Source organism: Erithacus rubecula (genome assembly GCF_903797595.1).
Source record: "Erithacus rubecula genome assembly, chromosome: 9".
Lineage (NCBI taxonomy): Eukaryota > Metazoa > Chordata > Aves > Passeriformes > Muscicapidae > Erithacus > Erithacus rubecula.
Genome location: NC_136660.1, coordinates 11,613,314 through 11,628,631, shown reverse-complemented (window position 1 = coordinate 11,628,631; position 15,318 = coordinate 11,613,314). Strand labels below are relative to the sequence as shown.

Genomic DNA, 15,318 nt, shown 5'->3' with positions numbered 1-15,318 from the left:
TATTTTTCTTCCAGCCAAAATGGTCTGATGTCAAAATGCTTATTCTGCCATGGTGAAATTTCTGATCTCTATGATAATTTTCACTTTCCATGTTTAATCTTTTAATTCTTGCTGAGGCCCATGAAAGAGTAATTTCCAGATAATAATGGTTTCCCACTAATAAGCTCTGCGTTTTTTATAGCAGAAATTACTTAGAGCCAGTATGCTCACTGAAAAAAAATTACTCTATTTGATGCTGCTATGATGTGTCTGAGAGAAAGAGAAAAATGAGTCTTGCTGTGGTGAGGCAGGACATTTCAAATACAAAGCCTTGTGTCATTGTATGTGATGAGGCTTCATGTGTACAATTTTGGGTGTTTGGGGAGTTAGTGGGCTTAGGGCCTTCCCTTGACCAGGAGAGAATAAATGAGATTGGTGATTGTCAGCAGTAGAGGCTCATGAGTGATTCATCCATGCTGTGAGGGGAAGAGGGAGTGGGAGCCTGGCAGAGCAAAGACTCAGCCTTAGAGCTAATGATGTCAAAACAAGTAGAACTGAGCATGGAAGTGAAAATTCTTCTAGCCATTAGGGGAAGGGTGAGAGTTAGAGAGTGCTTTTATATGAAAGCCATTGGGTTTTAAAACCAGAACTGTTTTGGAGACTGAATTTGATCCATTTATTGCAGAATTTGTGTGCCCTGTGTGAGTAGGAGAGTAGGGGATTGCACTCCCAGTCCTGCCTCCTAGAGCCTTGTCAGGTTCCTGCTCAGTTAGGTGAGTTACTTTTGTGTATTCTGCCCCTCTGCTTTGCCAGATGGGCTTTGAGAAGCTGTGCCATGTGGGAGAAATGGCAATTTGGACAAGTGCTGTAGTAAGCTGTGGCTCAGGTAGCTGATAGCAGCCTTTAATTTTGTTTATGGTTAACTGTAGGGCAGTGAGCTGGGGTGGTATTACATGTGTACCCATGAAATTGTATAGTTCAAAAATGTCATGACTTTCTTGGAAAAAAAAAAAGGTGCCTCAGTTTGCATGTCTGAAATTTTTTTCAAGAGACATCTATGTGCTTGTATTTGTTTTCAATATGCCCTTCTCCATCTGTGCTGATGTTCAATTAAAATGCAGATAATGTGTCCTAGCTTGTAAGATGGATCACCACTGAAGTAGTGTCATGTCTAGGCTAGCTTATCTCTTGATAAATACCTCTGCTGTCCACTGAGAGATTAAACTTCATGGCTGCTGAGGTCTGTTTGGGGGTCCTACAGGCAGATAAGACTGTGTAACTGGCTTTTAATAAAATATATCAGTTCACATTTGCTAGAGGACCTTTGGATGGCATTTGCTATTGAGAAGGTGGCAGTGGCATAATCAAAAGATAATACTTGCATATGAAACTGGCTCTTCTGTTTCATAAGTATTATAATTTATTGACAGGAATGCTTTATTGAACCCTCTTGTGTCTAGAGTGTGGAGGTAAGGAGCTTGAGCTGCTGTTCTAAGACCTCATTTAGCTGTCTAGCAGAAGAGATTTCTTCCCCCCAGTGTAATCCAGCAGGAGCCATGAAAGGACATTATCAGCTAGGTACAGAAACCTCCAGTGGTTTGGGGTCTGTCTCATTGTGAGAGCTGTGTAATTAGGGTTCCCACCACGGGGAACACTCTTCCCCTCCAGGGGGTTGAGTATGGACAGTGCTGGAATTGTTCAATTGAAGAGATGTTGTGTTCACTAGAAGTTCACTAGAAGTGCTGAACAGCCAGCTTGTCTAACCAGACAAGTATCTGAAAAATTTGCTCTCTCTTATATGTATGGAGGGAATAAAAAACAGTTTTGTCATGAGCAGTGCTCTGAATAACTAACCACTCAGTGCCACTGAAGAGGTTCATGAGGGAGAGGTTTCTGTGCAAGACTGGGACCTTGCTTGTGCTGCTGTAAAGTTTGGTGAAAATAGGGCATTTGGGTATGTATTTCTGTGCCCACTCATTGTTCATGAACTCCAAGCACTACTCTGAACCTTAATTTGATTTTCTAGATTTTTTTAAAGTTGCAGGAAGGTTTTGCCTTAAATTACATTATTTGTTAAGAGATGGACCTAAAGACCTCAGGCTCTATTTTTCCAGAAGTAACACGTGGTTTGTTCAGCTGTAGGTACCTGAATGGACACAATTTTTCTAGAAGGCAGTAACTATGCAGCCCTTTGCTCTGAAGGTTAGGCCTATTCCATATGTCCTAGGTCGTGCATCTGGACATTTGTCATTGCTAAAGTCTGGGCTGAGTTGTGGATCCCAGTCCTTCCTGCTCTGTCATCTTGGCCATTTCAATGGCTTATGAAATAGATGTGCTAGTTAGAGGAGAGTCCAAAATGTACCTGTTGCTTTTATTTTCAATCCAGAAATCCAGATTCTTCAGGACACGTTTCGTGCTAATTTTGGCCATGTAATACTCTGCTGTGTCTGGTTCATTTAATATTTATGGGAGGTATTTTCTCTTAGAGGAAGATTAGGAAGAATCCCCGTGTCCTTGTCCTTGCAAAAGCCAGGCTGTCATTGTTATTGGGATTATTATTATTTTATCATCTCACAGTGTGCTCAGAGGTTTCTTGCAAGCAGCTCTGTTCAACTGTTCAGGTGGTGAAAGTGTATGGACCATATTCAGTGATCACTGTTGTCCTTTTTGTCTTGCAGATCGAGGGATTTTAATGGCTTTCAGGTAGAAGAAAGTGGAGACAATCAACATGAATTCTATGGACAGGCACATACAGCAGACCAATGACCGGCTGCAGTGCATAAAACAGGTAAGCTGGAGGTGGAGGCCATTGCTGCTAAATGAGGGATGGGTGTTGTGTGGCAGGTGTTGCATATTGCAGTTACCTGGTGCTTAATGAGTGTCCTTGCCCTTCAGAGGGAGGGAATGAGACACTCTAATCTCCTTGAAGAGAGTATCTGCTGTGAGAGCTGGTGTATTAACCTCAAAAGCCAAACTTTTGCTTACACCTTTCTAAGAAATCTTCAGCCTGGAGACTGAGCAAATCTGTCTCAGCTGGAAGTAGAGTGGTGCCTGTCCTGCCAGCTCAGCCCCAGAGGGTCACAGCAGGCAGCATCATTCTAGTGCTCTGAGCACAGTAATCCACAGTTCCAATGGGCCAGTTTTGAGTTTAATCCAGTAGCTGACCTGAGACCTTCACTGCCTAGAGACTCAGAACTTGGAGGGTTGGCATGTCTCCAAGTGCTCAGAGTGCTGCTTAATCAGTTTGCATGGAGATTGTAAAAACTTCTGATTGCGAGGTAAAATTTTCAGAAGCATCTGTTTGTGAAGATGAAGGGCTCTTCACATGCCACTGCCTTTCAGTGAATTATGTCTCATTTACAGATTTCCCCACTGTAACTGTGCTTGCAAATGCTTTTCTAACCAAGTGAAAGGCTCAGTTATAAAAGCATTTATACATATATAACTACAACAGCAAGGTTGCAGAGACTGTCTTTCCCTGCTTTACCCTTCTCAGTGAACTTTGCTCTCTGGGGTTGCAGGCAGTATGTTCCTATCCACGTGCAATAATCCTAACAGAATTTTCATAGCAATGGTCCTTTTAGAGGAGGTGAGCAACAGAATGATTTTTCATGTTGATATTTCCTGTGTTTATCTGTAAATCAATGCATGCATGCACAAACAGGTGCATAAATGCAAGTTGCACACAGATATTTTGAAGATCCCATCTGGATGCAGGAGGTGAGCTCCAAAGTTCCCCCCTTCAGATTGGTTGAAATTTTCTGAATTACATTGGAAAAACAGAAACATATTATTCCATGAAATAATGTTCCCAAATAATTTTTCACTATTGTCTGAACAGTTTTCTTTGTCAGATTGGGTCACAGCAGAGTCCTACTGCTTTAGTTTTTTATTTGTATTAGCTGAGTTAAAAGCCTGCCTGCCTACTTGTGCCCTAGGAAATATGCATATTGCTTCTTGAGGCAGCACAGCATTTCTCTGTTCATAGATCTGTGTTGTAGACAAAAGTACCTTAAATCAAAGGAACTGATAAAAGATAAGCATGGGGGTGGTACTGGATGAGTGGCTCTGTATTTTTAAATTTATTTCTTTAACTACAACTTCCTCAAGAGAAGCAGCTAAGGGGAATGCTGATCTCTCCCTGGTGAGCAGCAATAGGAAAATGCAATGACACTGTGTCAGTTCAGACTGAGCAATAGGAAAAGGCTCTTCACTGAGAGGATGGTCAGTCACTGGAACAGGCTGGCTGTGGAAGTGGTCACAACACCAAGCTGTCAGAGTTCAAGGAATGTCCAGATGATGCTTGTAGTCATATGATTTAATTTTAAGTAGTCCTGTGAGAAGAAGGAACTTGGACTTACTAATACTTAGAGATCCCTTCCAACTTGATATATTCTTTGATTCTATAAGAATCTCTTCTCTTAGTTTCATCAATCTCCATCATTGGGTTATAGCTTTGCCTGGATATTAGTGGAAGTTTATATTTTCTAGAATGTGTGTAATGCAGGAGTATGTGGGTTTTTGCAAGTCTGGCCATGCTTTGGATGACACAGGAAAAGATTATAGCTCACACCTAAACCAGATGATTTTTGTCTCCATATTTCTTTATAAAAGAGAGTTTCAGAATGAATCAAACAAAGCTCGTTCACAGGTTGAGGAGCAAAAATAGGAATCTTTTCCTGCAGAATTGCTGGTCATAATCCAGCCTCACTCTGTGGTGACACTCTTTTTAATCACTCTGCAGTGAAAGTTAGTGCTTCTAATGGCCCTTCAGAGGCCTGAGGAAAACATGAATTTGAGGATTTCATCCCAGTTTCTTATGAACAGCTATCTGGTTCAGAAAAAACATGCCCTTGACTGGTACAAATTGGTGTCCTTTTTGCCCATCCTTGCCCATAGAATGAAGAATGAATATTAAATTGCAGAACAATTTAACCTTCTAGCTGTAAGAACAGACCTTTACATCAAGTGGAGACAAATGGAGGATGCTGCTCAGCTCCTTTTTCTAGAGCTGTCACTTTCTGTACATAATTTATATTATTTTAATTAGATAAGAGAATATCAAATTACACTTCTTAAAGTTTTAAAGAGATAATTTTGCCTATGTAATGGGTACTCTGTCAGTTAAACTACTAACTTCATTTATATGTAGTGCTGTTTTGCATATGCAGCTTGGATATCCCTTCAGTGATGAGGGCCAGGGGAAGGGGAGGAAGGTCAGGCTGCCCAGAATTTGTATAGCACTCTCTGTTTTCTTTGATCCTGGAAAAAAGCTTGAGGTTTTCTTGTAGGCTGGGAGCATGCTTGTGTCAGAGCTCAAAGGATGCCTGAAAAGGAACTATCCTGCTTGGGGATGCTTGTGAATGCATGGCTCCCCCATTCTGTTTAGGCCCAAAAAAGAGAAGAGAAGAATAAGACTCTTGTTTTCAACTCATGACAAACTGCAGTTAACTAAGACAGTGACTGAGCACCAAAAATATATCTCAGAAAGCTTTTGTGTGTGTGTGTGTGAGTGAGTGGCACTACTTGTAGTTTTATTGTGGAATAATGACTGATTCTTAAAAAAAAAATTGTTTTGTTGAAGCAAGTAGCATCAAGACTGCTGTTTGCTTTTTCATAGTTCCAAAATCTTGTGCTGTTATCTTTGCCATAGTGGAGAAAGAGCCAGAAACTAACTGCCTTTTTGGAAGACACTTAGCTCTCTGTCACAGGGTCATAAATTTCCAGCTTGGGGACATTTACCTTGTTCTTTGAGACAGGTCATTAGCTGGCTAACACTGGAAATAGTAATTTCCAGTTCACCCGTTGAGACCTGGACCGCACACTGCTCTGTGCATGTTGAGTTTGGGAGCAAAGCACTACCTTGTGTGGCCATGGAAATGTACCTTCACCTGTTCTGGGGATTAACTGCAGGGTCAGACAAAAACGTGTCTGCCTTGTCTCCCTGGGCTCGCCTGTTATCCTCTTTTCTCAGGCTGAGCAAACAGTGCTGCTGCTCTCTGAGCACCCACGTGCTTTTGGGGTGGGTAACACAGCAGAGTTGTGGAAGGTGCACTCCAACAGGGGGAGGAAAACCATCCTTCCTTGGCTCCCAGCATCTGCAAGTTTTATAACCCTGCTGGCAGCCCGTGGCTCCTGCAGCCAGACTGAGAGCAGTCTGCAGCCCTCCTTGCCCCTCACTCCAGCCCCTGAGAAATGCTATAAATGGTAATCCATGTGCCTCTTTAACTAGATCAGGTTTCAGCACAGGGTCAGGACGGGCTTCTTTCTTCCCAGCTCTGTGACTTGTGAGACACCCACAGTATCCTTGCTGACTTCTGTTCCACGATCAAGGTTATGTTTTACCTTCATCTTTTTTAGTGCTTTAAAGCTACAAACCCAAAACTTGTATATGATCAGCTAGTTAGGAAATGAAGTGTGTGTTAAGAAGTGTTTCAGAATAGATGAAAGGGCAAACTGAAGAGGTGGCTGTGTATTTATGCTTAAAAAAACCCCAGACTTCTGTGGAAGGCTGGAACAGCTTGTGTGGTCTCTTTGTAGCTGATTCCCTCAGTATTTGTAAGTGTATGTGCTTTAAAATCAAACACAGCTTTTTTGATGTACAGTGGAAAAAGCCAAAGTAACAGGCTTTCCTTAACACATGCAATTAGTTTGTCATGACACAGGAGACTCTTCAGGGTACATTGAAGGAAGCTGGATGTTCAGGGCGCAGGCTTTTTTCTTTAAGTCTTTGTCCATACAAACAAAACCACAAAATTACTTTTGTGCAGAGCAAAGGTCTCACAGCCCCTGAGAATTCCCTGCCATATTTGAGGCTGCAGTAGCAGTCTGTATCTGCTGGGGGCTCATGGCTCAGGTGGCTGTGGCTGATGTCCATGGAGCTGTGGGGCAGCCTGGCTCAGGCAGGCATGGAGCTGAATTTGAGAGTTTCCTTGCTGCCTGCTGCCCAGGCACAGCCTTCTAAAGGAGCCAGCTTGGCTCCTGCTGCATAGAGAATCCCAGTAAAGAATTGGCTGGGTTTCTTAAAGCATTCTTCATAGCAGTCCAGAGGTGTGGCTTTACCCAGACACTGCCCATTTCTTTTCTTTGGTGATAGAAACAAATGCCAGGGGAAATCAATGGGTTGGGTAGCATCTCTCTCTACTCTAACTCTAATAGGTCTGCTTGAAAAACTTGGAGCTATTTTAAGTCTAGGGAGTTCTACCTTTTGTCACTCTGTTTGTTGTCAGTCCATTTTGTAAGGTTTCTGTGTGTTTCTTCTGAAGTTCTTGCAAAGAAGTAGATGGAAAAAACCTTTCTATATTTAAATTATGAGGTAGAGCCCCTTTCAGAAAGGCTGTGTGATATCTTCCTGCTGTGCTGAGTTCAGTTGTTAGGCTCTGTACTAAAGCTGTGCTGAAATGTTAGTAGCAGGTTAAGGAGAAGTGTGAAAAGGCACTCTGGTGTCAGATGTGTTTGATCATGGTGGGAACAGAGAAGGTGTTTCTGCTGCTTGTGTCATGGTACGTCAGGACACACTGAGCACTATCATCAAATGATGCTGGATCACCCTGTAACTGGAGACACACGTCACACAGATGATTTCCAGAAAGTGATTAGCATTTCTCCCCTCTTTCCTTCCAGAAGCTTGCTGAATTGCTGCCTAGCAATGCTCTTTAGTGCCTACCCAGCCATTCAGAGAGATATGCTAAAAGTTGTAATTGCTGTGTGTTTGTGTTGATATTTTCTTGCTCAAATTGGAAACAAGCAAGCCCATTTCTTTCATCATTCAGCAGCTAGGTTTTTGGTAGCTTGTAATTCAGGGGAAAATAGAATTCTTTGTATATTTACATAACTGTTTTTAAGTGCTGAAGTGTTTGAACTAATTCTTCTGCTCTTCACTGTTATTGTTGCAGACTCATGTATATGCTAAGCAGTCCTAAACATGTCATTTTTAGTATGTTTTGGACTGGTTACCAAAGACTGGTATGACATTACAGCTGAAAAGATTTTAATCAAAGGAAAAATGCTTCCCATACATTTTTTTTTTCATTTGCACATGCTCACAAAACTTCCCATAGTAGTTTCATGAAAATTTCATTCTTGATGAACTTAGAAAATTAGAAGTATTCTTATGAAGAGTGCATTTGTTTAGAATATACTCTTTTTTTTTGTATTCTATATAAGTGTTAAAGGGGATTTATTAGCTAAATATGAAATAACAAGGGAAATGGGGAAAAAGAACTTTTCCTTAAGAAGACATTTGATGGCCCTCAAGTGTTGAAGTTGATTGGTTGAATAGTCCATCAGTGTTGTGTTAGTAGCTACATTTTTTTTCATATCTTTTTCCCTCAGGCCTATCGCTACAAGTCCTTTATCTGCTTTTGTGCAAGGTCTGTTGGAATATTCCCTGCTAAACTTAAGTATGTTTAGGGAAAACTGACAGCAGACCAGCTTTCCTGGCTTCTCTAGTCCATTTAGAGACTTGTCAGTCAGCATTCCTGCTCTGTTAGATCCTGCATCCTGGTAGGGAAGCTGCAAGGAAAAAAGCAAAGAGGCAATTTGCTAGAAGCACTTCTGGTGGGGAGGGGGAAGAAGCACCTCCTTGTTTGCAGTATTTGGCTGGTTTGTTTATGTGACTAGATTCCAGTGGGTGGAATACACCCCATCATGTTGTGAGGTGGATGGGTAAGGTTGTGGCAGCTTCACTTTGCCCATTCCCAGTTCTGCTGCTTTACTGCAGCACCTCTCCTCGAGGGCTGGGGTGTTATTACTCTGAATATCAGTCATGTTAGTGTCCTTAGTATCCCCATTTCAAAATGAAAAATGCACATTTTAAACTCACACAGAAAACCTCCAGTACCCACAGGATTTAGTATCATTTTATTATTTTCTGTGCAACAAATCAATCTGGCCTGTTTGGTAAATAAGGATGAATATTTGAAAATTCTAGAAACCCATACATTGAGTCCATGGTGTCAGATGAGCATAGGAAGTCTTTTTTGTCAGCAGCTGGGTCAAGCTCCACAGTGAAAATGTGACACAGCTGGCGACATCTCTGACTTCTGCTGTTTCTGGATCTTCCTTCTTAAATATGCTCTTGCTACTCGAGTTGCTGCTATCATGTGCAGCAAATCCATGGAGGAATGGCTCAGAGTTGGCACATAAGGAGCAGGTACCATTTTTACCATTTGTAGAAACAGGTGTTTTCAAAACAGCTGTGGTGGCAAAAGTACTGTTAATACCAAGAGCCTTCAGCTGTGCAGACCAGCCATCATCTCCTGAAGGAAAAATCTCTTCAGTGGTGATGTTCACTCCTTCTTGCCTCTGTGCAGTGACAAATTGTACGTGGGGAGGTCACACAGCAGGTGCTGTGGGCAGTTCTGTAATTGAAGAACTGTCTGGAGAAGCATTTTTCCTTTTGATTTGCAAATATCTCAGTAATGCCTTGCTGTGAGAATAGGTCATGTGAATTTTACATCTTCCACAGTGGTATCAGTTTGTGTAGTCATCATTTTAAGTAGTCACCTTGAGATTTTTATCTCTGCATAGATTAAGAGATTAAAATAATAAAGATTAAATCAGTTGATTAAAAGTGCTATAAAAAGCTCAATAAGTAAGTTACACAAATGAATAAAAAAATTAACTGCAAAACAAAACATGTCTAACAAATGTGCTGCTGTTCAACAGGATATTCTGAAGACTATTGGTTTTTTTTTTCAAAATTGGTGAATTTGTAGTCCTGAAATTTAGAAAATTAATAAATGTATCTATTTTAATTAATTTGTAAAGTTGATTCAGTACATATATCAGAGGAGTTAGTGCTTTCCCCCCATTGCTATCAACTCACTTTATATTCTTAGGTAGTGTTACTCCTTTTTAAAGAATGCACTATTGAAAATAATCTTCCAGTAAATGGATGATGTAATACTTCTTTAATGCCTTTAAAACACCTTGATAAGGTAAGAACTGCCCACTGACCCAAACTTTTCATAGTGCTGTGATATGTACCTCAAATTATTAAATAGTTCACAACACAGAAATAATTATGTAGACACTTCACTTTGCCTGAGTCCTTCACTTAATCTTCTACTAAAACACATTATGAAAGTAGATTTTTTTTTAATAAAGACAGCAGGTAAGCAAGACTAGAACAAATAAGCCTAATTTTATCAATAAAATCCGTTATCAATTTATGTAAATGTTATTGTAATAATGAAACATGATTCTGACAGTGTATTGGTATTCTAACAAAAAGAGTATGGTCACTGCTTTAAGAAAATTAACTCCTTGATATGTTGAGATATTTAGGACTGAAACTATTAACTGGAAATCACGGGGGCATTAGAGAAGAAAGCTCCTGTATCACTGCAGTGCCTGTTGGAATGGTGAGGCTGAAGAAGCCTCAGCATTGTTGCTGTGGTCACATAGAGACACATCTCATGCTAGCATGGTATAATAGGGAGATACTAATGGGAAATGGGTTGTTTCACTTGTCAAGAAGAGCAAGTGAACTGGTTAGGCAAACTGATTTCGTAATTCTTTTGAGCTGTAATTGCAAATTTAAAGAAAGACTGGAGCCTTGCATGACTGAGCATGGCCTTGGAGAAAGAGCAGACAGTTGTGCCTTTGTCTTTTGACTTTTATCCCATTAAATCAGTTTGTGAGGGCTTAAGGAAAAATAATTCTGACCCCTGTGATTATGTGGAGTCTTTGTAAGCCATACTGTTTCCACTGCTCTCAGCTGACATAATAGCAGTGCAGGTGCTGGGGGTTAAGGAAGGTACAAAGACTGCACCAACAATCAAGAGATGAACATAAAGACACACTGCCATTAGTCTGCCTCATTTCCATCTTCAGTCAGATCTGATCACAGCCTTTAGACCCCCAAGTCACAGTTTCCTCCTGGGCAGGGGAGGGTGGGCTGGAACAGCAGGTTATTACTAAAGAGTTTAATTTGCTGCATGTTCCCTTACTTAACATAAAGCTTTATCAAAGTTATGATAAATATACTGCAGTTATAACCAGAGTTATGCAGATCAAAAGAAATGGAGCAGGAAGACAATGTTGCAGTTCTGATCAGCAGAGTTAGGGAATGATTCTTGTTTTAGCTCTTTAGGCTTCTGTGTATAGTTCTTGAGGATCAGATGTTAAATCCATTTCTTCCACTTCTGTAAAACTAATGGATGAGCCAAGGTTGCAGTATCTTTCCTTTGCTCTAGCACATGCATAGAGGTGTGCAGTCATCCTCAGAAAACTCAGGGTATAGGAGATCCAGACAGCAGAACAAGGCTGCTCAATTACAGGCATTCACCTTTTCTGGAGTCAGTACTGAATTATACACACCTAATACTAAAAGTGTATGAGAGAAGCATCTTTGAAAATCTGCATTAATACAGATTTTGTTCCCTTACAGTTCATAACTGAACAGCTCAGGTTTTTTTCAGTTCAGTGATGCTCATATTATTTTTTTGTTCTTTTTTCTCATTTAGCATGTGCTCTTGCCAGGTATTATCTTGGTGTTAAAACACCCAATAAAGAGGTGCTGGTCATTGCTCAGTATTTATTTCTTTTGAAAAAGAAGCTGCAATGGACAAAGGGGGCAAAGGTGACTCTGCTCTGTTTTTCATAAGTAGGAATGGCTTAACATGGTCTTAATCTCTCTCTTAGTGTATCTAGTGCCTCTCAAAATGTGAGCCTAATAAATTATTTATAAAGTCTCCGATGGAATGAGCCATGTAAGTGCAAGATAATTCTATTAATTAGGGATCTCTCAATCTCACAAACACTAAATTGGGAGGGGTGATTATCTGAACACAACGTGCACAGCTTGAGCCTTTTAATTTTTGTTAAATAAAACAATTTTTGATATTGAAAGGGACTGTAGAGAATTGAACTATCTGTGCCTATATCCAGATAAACAAAAATCACACTCTCAAAAGACAGAAAAGAGCTCAATACTTCCCTCTATCCTCATGAAAAAGACAATATGTTTTGAATATTGATTGCAGATGAGTTTTTAATATACTGAGTACGGCTACTTGTGGATAGGGCAAGGTGTGCATAATCACAGTTGACTCTATAAAAAAACAAAAAAAAAGATGGAGAAACCACCTATTTCAAGTTATGTCATCTTCTGTGTTTAAAGTGTATTCTTGGGTACTGTTGTCCTGTGTTTCTGTATCTGAGTTTTCTGGCAGCCAGTGGTGGATGGGAATCTGAAGTAGAGGCCTTTGCATAGGAGGGGAGACAGGCTCATGGTTGGGCTCACTCTCAGAGCTTGCTCAGGGTTTAGAGTAATAAAGGCTCCAGCAATGTGTTAAACCAAATGGCTCTTGCTGGTTTGCAGGTCTTGTTGCACTGAGTGAGAGATCAAATTTAGTTCTGGCAGCAGAGTACCTGTGCACTGACTCACACACAGAGACCAGCTTTGTCTCCCCTTGGTTATGCTCTGTCAAAGGCGTCTGACCAGGAATCCTATTTACATTCTTAGGAGAGGTGATTAGTTTTCATTTGGGAGCTAGCCACTCTTTGCCCCATGTGCAGGAGCACAGTAATTCTGCTCCCAGGCTGTTCAAGTTGAAGGGCATGTGATCTCTGTGCCCTTTCTCTGTCAGTTCTCTCTGCCCTTGCTCTGTCCAGGTCCCATTCTTCCCTACTCCTCTCTTAGCCCCCCTTCAGCACAATAGTGCATTTTTGTTACATATGAGTGCAGGCATGTCTGGATGAGCATTAAGATGAACAAGAAATAGTCTGAATTGCCTGGCAGAATCTGCCAAAGCACCTGGCCACCAAATCCCATCTCAAGAGTCAGAGTGAGATACGCACCAGAGTTAGAAAAGTCCTGTAGGCATAAAGAAGCGGGTCAGCTCCTTCACCAGTCATTTATTGTTTATGGTTTCTGCATTTATAGTTTTGAGTATACTTACTCTTATATGTAAATCTTGATAGCTGCTTTTTTTATTAAATTCATAGATTTTACAACCATATGATAATTTTAATTTCCATTGTTGTCAAGAAAGGCTTGAAAACCTGCATGTTTGCAGCTGAAAATAGCAGGTCATGTGCACCTCAGGGTTGTACATAGGCATTTCAAACGCCACCACCTGCACACAAAATTTGTGTCATGCAGAGTATCTGGCTTATCATTTGGAAGAGAGGCTTGTGCTGGGTTTTATATGCCTTGAAATTCTGGACCTCTTGGAAAGTTTTGAGAGTATACAGATGAACCTATTGTCTAAATTTGGCTGAAATCTCAGGATTACCTCAAGAGTAAATATGTACGGTATCAGAACACTAAAAAGCCATGTTTTCTTTTGGCACCTTTCTTTGTATGCATTATGTTTTATGTAGAATAATGAGGAACATTAAAAAAAATATTTATCTGGCTTGAAAGAATTGAAAGTGCAGTTATTTTTTAAAAAGGGAGGGTGTTGTGAGGCAGGAGGAGTATTCATGCTGTGAACTAAACTTTGTCATCGTCTTAAATTGATGATACAGCTCCACCTTTGGGAGAAGTTTTGCGATGCGTTTAATCCAAAGCTGCTGCTTATGGCAGAGTCCTGGTACCTTCCCAGCCCTACCTTTTGTTTGCTGCTACTTTCTTTGAGTCAGGTCTGGTGGTTGTGTGGTCAGGCAAGGGATCTCACTGTGAGTGATGACAGAAAGTCAGCATTTGGGGAGTGAGATTACAGTCAGAACAGCAAGTGTGGTCTGAGGCACTGGAAGTGCTGGAAGTACATGTTTGGGCAAAGAAGCCCACAGAGATAACATGCCTAAGACTAGGCATTAGCTACAAAATCTATTGTAAGGTTTAGGTCAGCTTCAGACTAGTGTTGAAGTGGCTCACACTGCTCTGTCTCCCCTGCTAGTGCTAAGGTTCAAGGACCTGCCCTGCCTGCCATCCTGGAGGGCCAGTGGAGCTCAAATTGTTAGTGTAGAGTGAGACTAATTCAGCATGCAGGCAGGCATGTGTCCTCTTGTGCTGTGTAGGGGAGCAGGCAGGAGAAGGCAGAGGGAGGCTGGAGCCTTCTAGGGCTGGCAGCCCCCAGTGCTTGTGCAACAGCAGCCCAGACTTTCTGTCCTGCAGGATAACAGCTGCCTCCCCATTCTCCTTCCCCAACGGGTGGACCAGACTGTTTGCCAAGCATGCAGCCTTGCACATGGTGTGCAGGAAGGGGTTAATTTCAGAGCAAAGAAAAGGCTACCTACATGTCTCTGTGTTTTCTTTTTCTGTGCACTGAAAAGCTCCCTGTGTTGCCAGTGTTTTGTGTCGCTGATGTAAAATTCCCAGACTCGTTGATTAGTGAAGCTAGACAGTAGACAGGGTCCAAGTGGCTAACCATGTGAGAAATTCAGTGACTGTAGGCTACTGTTAATTAACCTAGAATCTACAACATGGCATAATGTCTGCGTGATAAGTTACATTATCTTCAGCAGTTCAATTAAATCAAGGAGTGAGACACAGAGCAGACGTAACTCGGCAAAACAAACAGGCAACTTGAGTCAGCCTTCATAATTTGCTGCGACATCATGTAAATAAATGCAATAACTTGTTTAGCATAGTTAAGCAGTTTGCTGCTCAAAAACTTATTTGCATGACATCTCATTTTGAATAGGTTAAGTTGTGGCAAATTAGGTATCTGCCTTCAGTCTGATGTATTTCACAGAAAAGCTGAAAAAAGCCCTCCACCAGAAATGTAATTTGTAAATTGAAATTTGACATTTGCTTTCTATAGGAGCAAACTGGAGCATAAGGATTTCGTGTTTAAAGGATTCACTTTCCACACCATTGCTGTCACATTAGCATATCCTGATGTGTGTGAGATGATATTAAGCCTCTGTAATTGTTCTTAATTTTGACTGCTATTCATGCATTGCTTACTAGACTGTTCTAAGGCACACAAGTGTACAAACATGTTGTAGACTTAATATATTTAGAGGAGGTAAGGTCATTGGTCCTTGCCATGTTTCAAAGTGGGTAATTGGTCAGTATCCAAAATTGTATTGAATCTGGGGTTGCAGGAAGTGGTTTTCATCCACTTCGGCATTGGTGAGATGACTGAGAGTACTCAGTTGCACTTTAGCATACTTAGCTTATTGTTTAACTCAAAGGGGCCTGCATTCATATATGGAATGAAGCTTATATTTTTGTGCCCATTGCAGAGTTTTTATTGTATATCAAGACTTTCTGATCACTATTTGATTGGAAAGGAGTAACAATTTCAAGTGGTGGCTCTATCTTGAAATGTTGGGACCAAAAACTGCCACATATCAACTGTTGTGTACAACTCTCAATGTGATTGTTGTTACTCTTGCTCCAGGGAATGAAAGAGCAATAAACCATGGAGTGGGCACACA

The 15,318-nt window shown here is 40.9% G+C and overlaps 1 protein-coding gene across 8 annotated transcripts in view; it reads left to right on the top strand.

Annotated features, from left to right (window-relative positions):
- Positions 1-15,318, top strand: part of ZMIZ1 (zinc finger MIZ-type containing 1) — a 334,693-nt gene that overhangs the window by 176,624 nt on the left and 142,751 nt on the right. For all 8 annotated transcript variants that reach the window (XM_079311881.1, XM_079311887.1, XM_079311882.1 and 5 more), the window contains one exon: positions 2,658-2,767. In XM_079311881.1, the coding sequence (XP_079168007.1) occupies positions 2,708-2,767 (60 nt within the window). In that variant the 5' untranslated portion in view covers positions 2,658-2,707. The remainder of the gene's footprint in view (positions 1-2,657; positions 2,768-15,318) is intronic.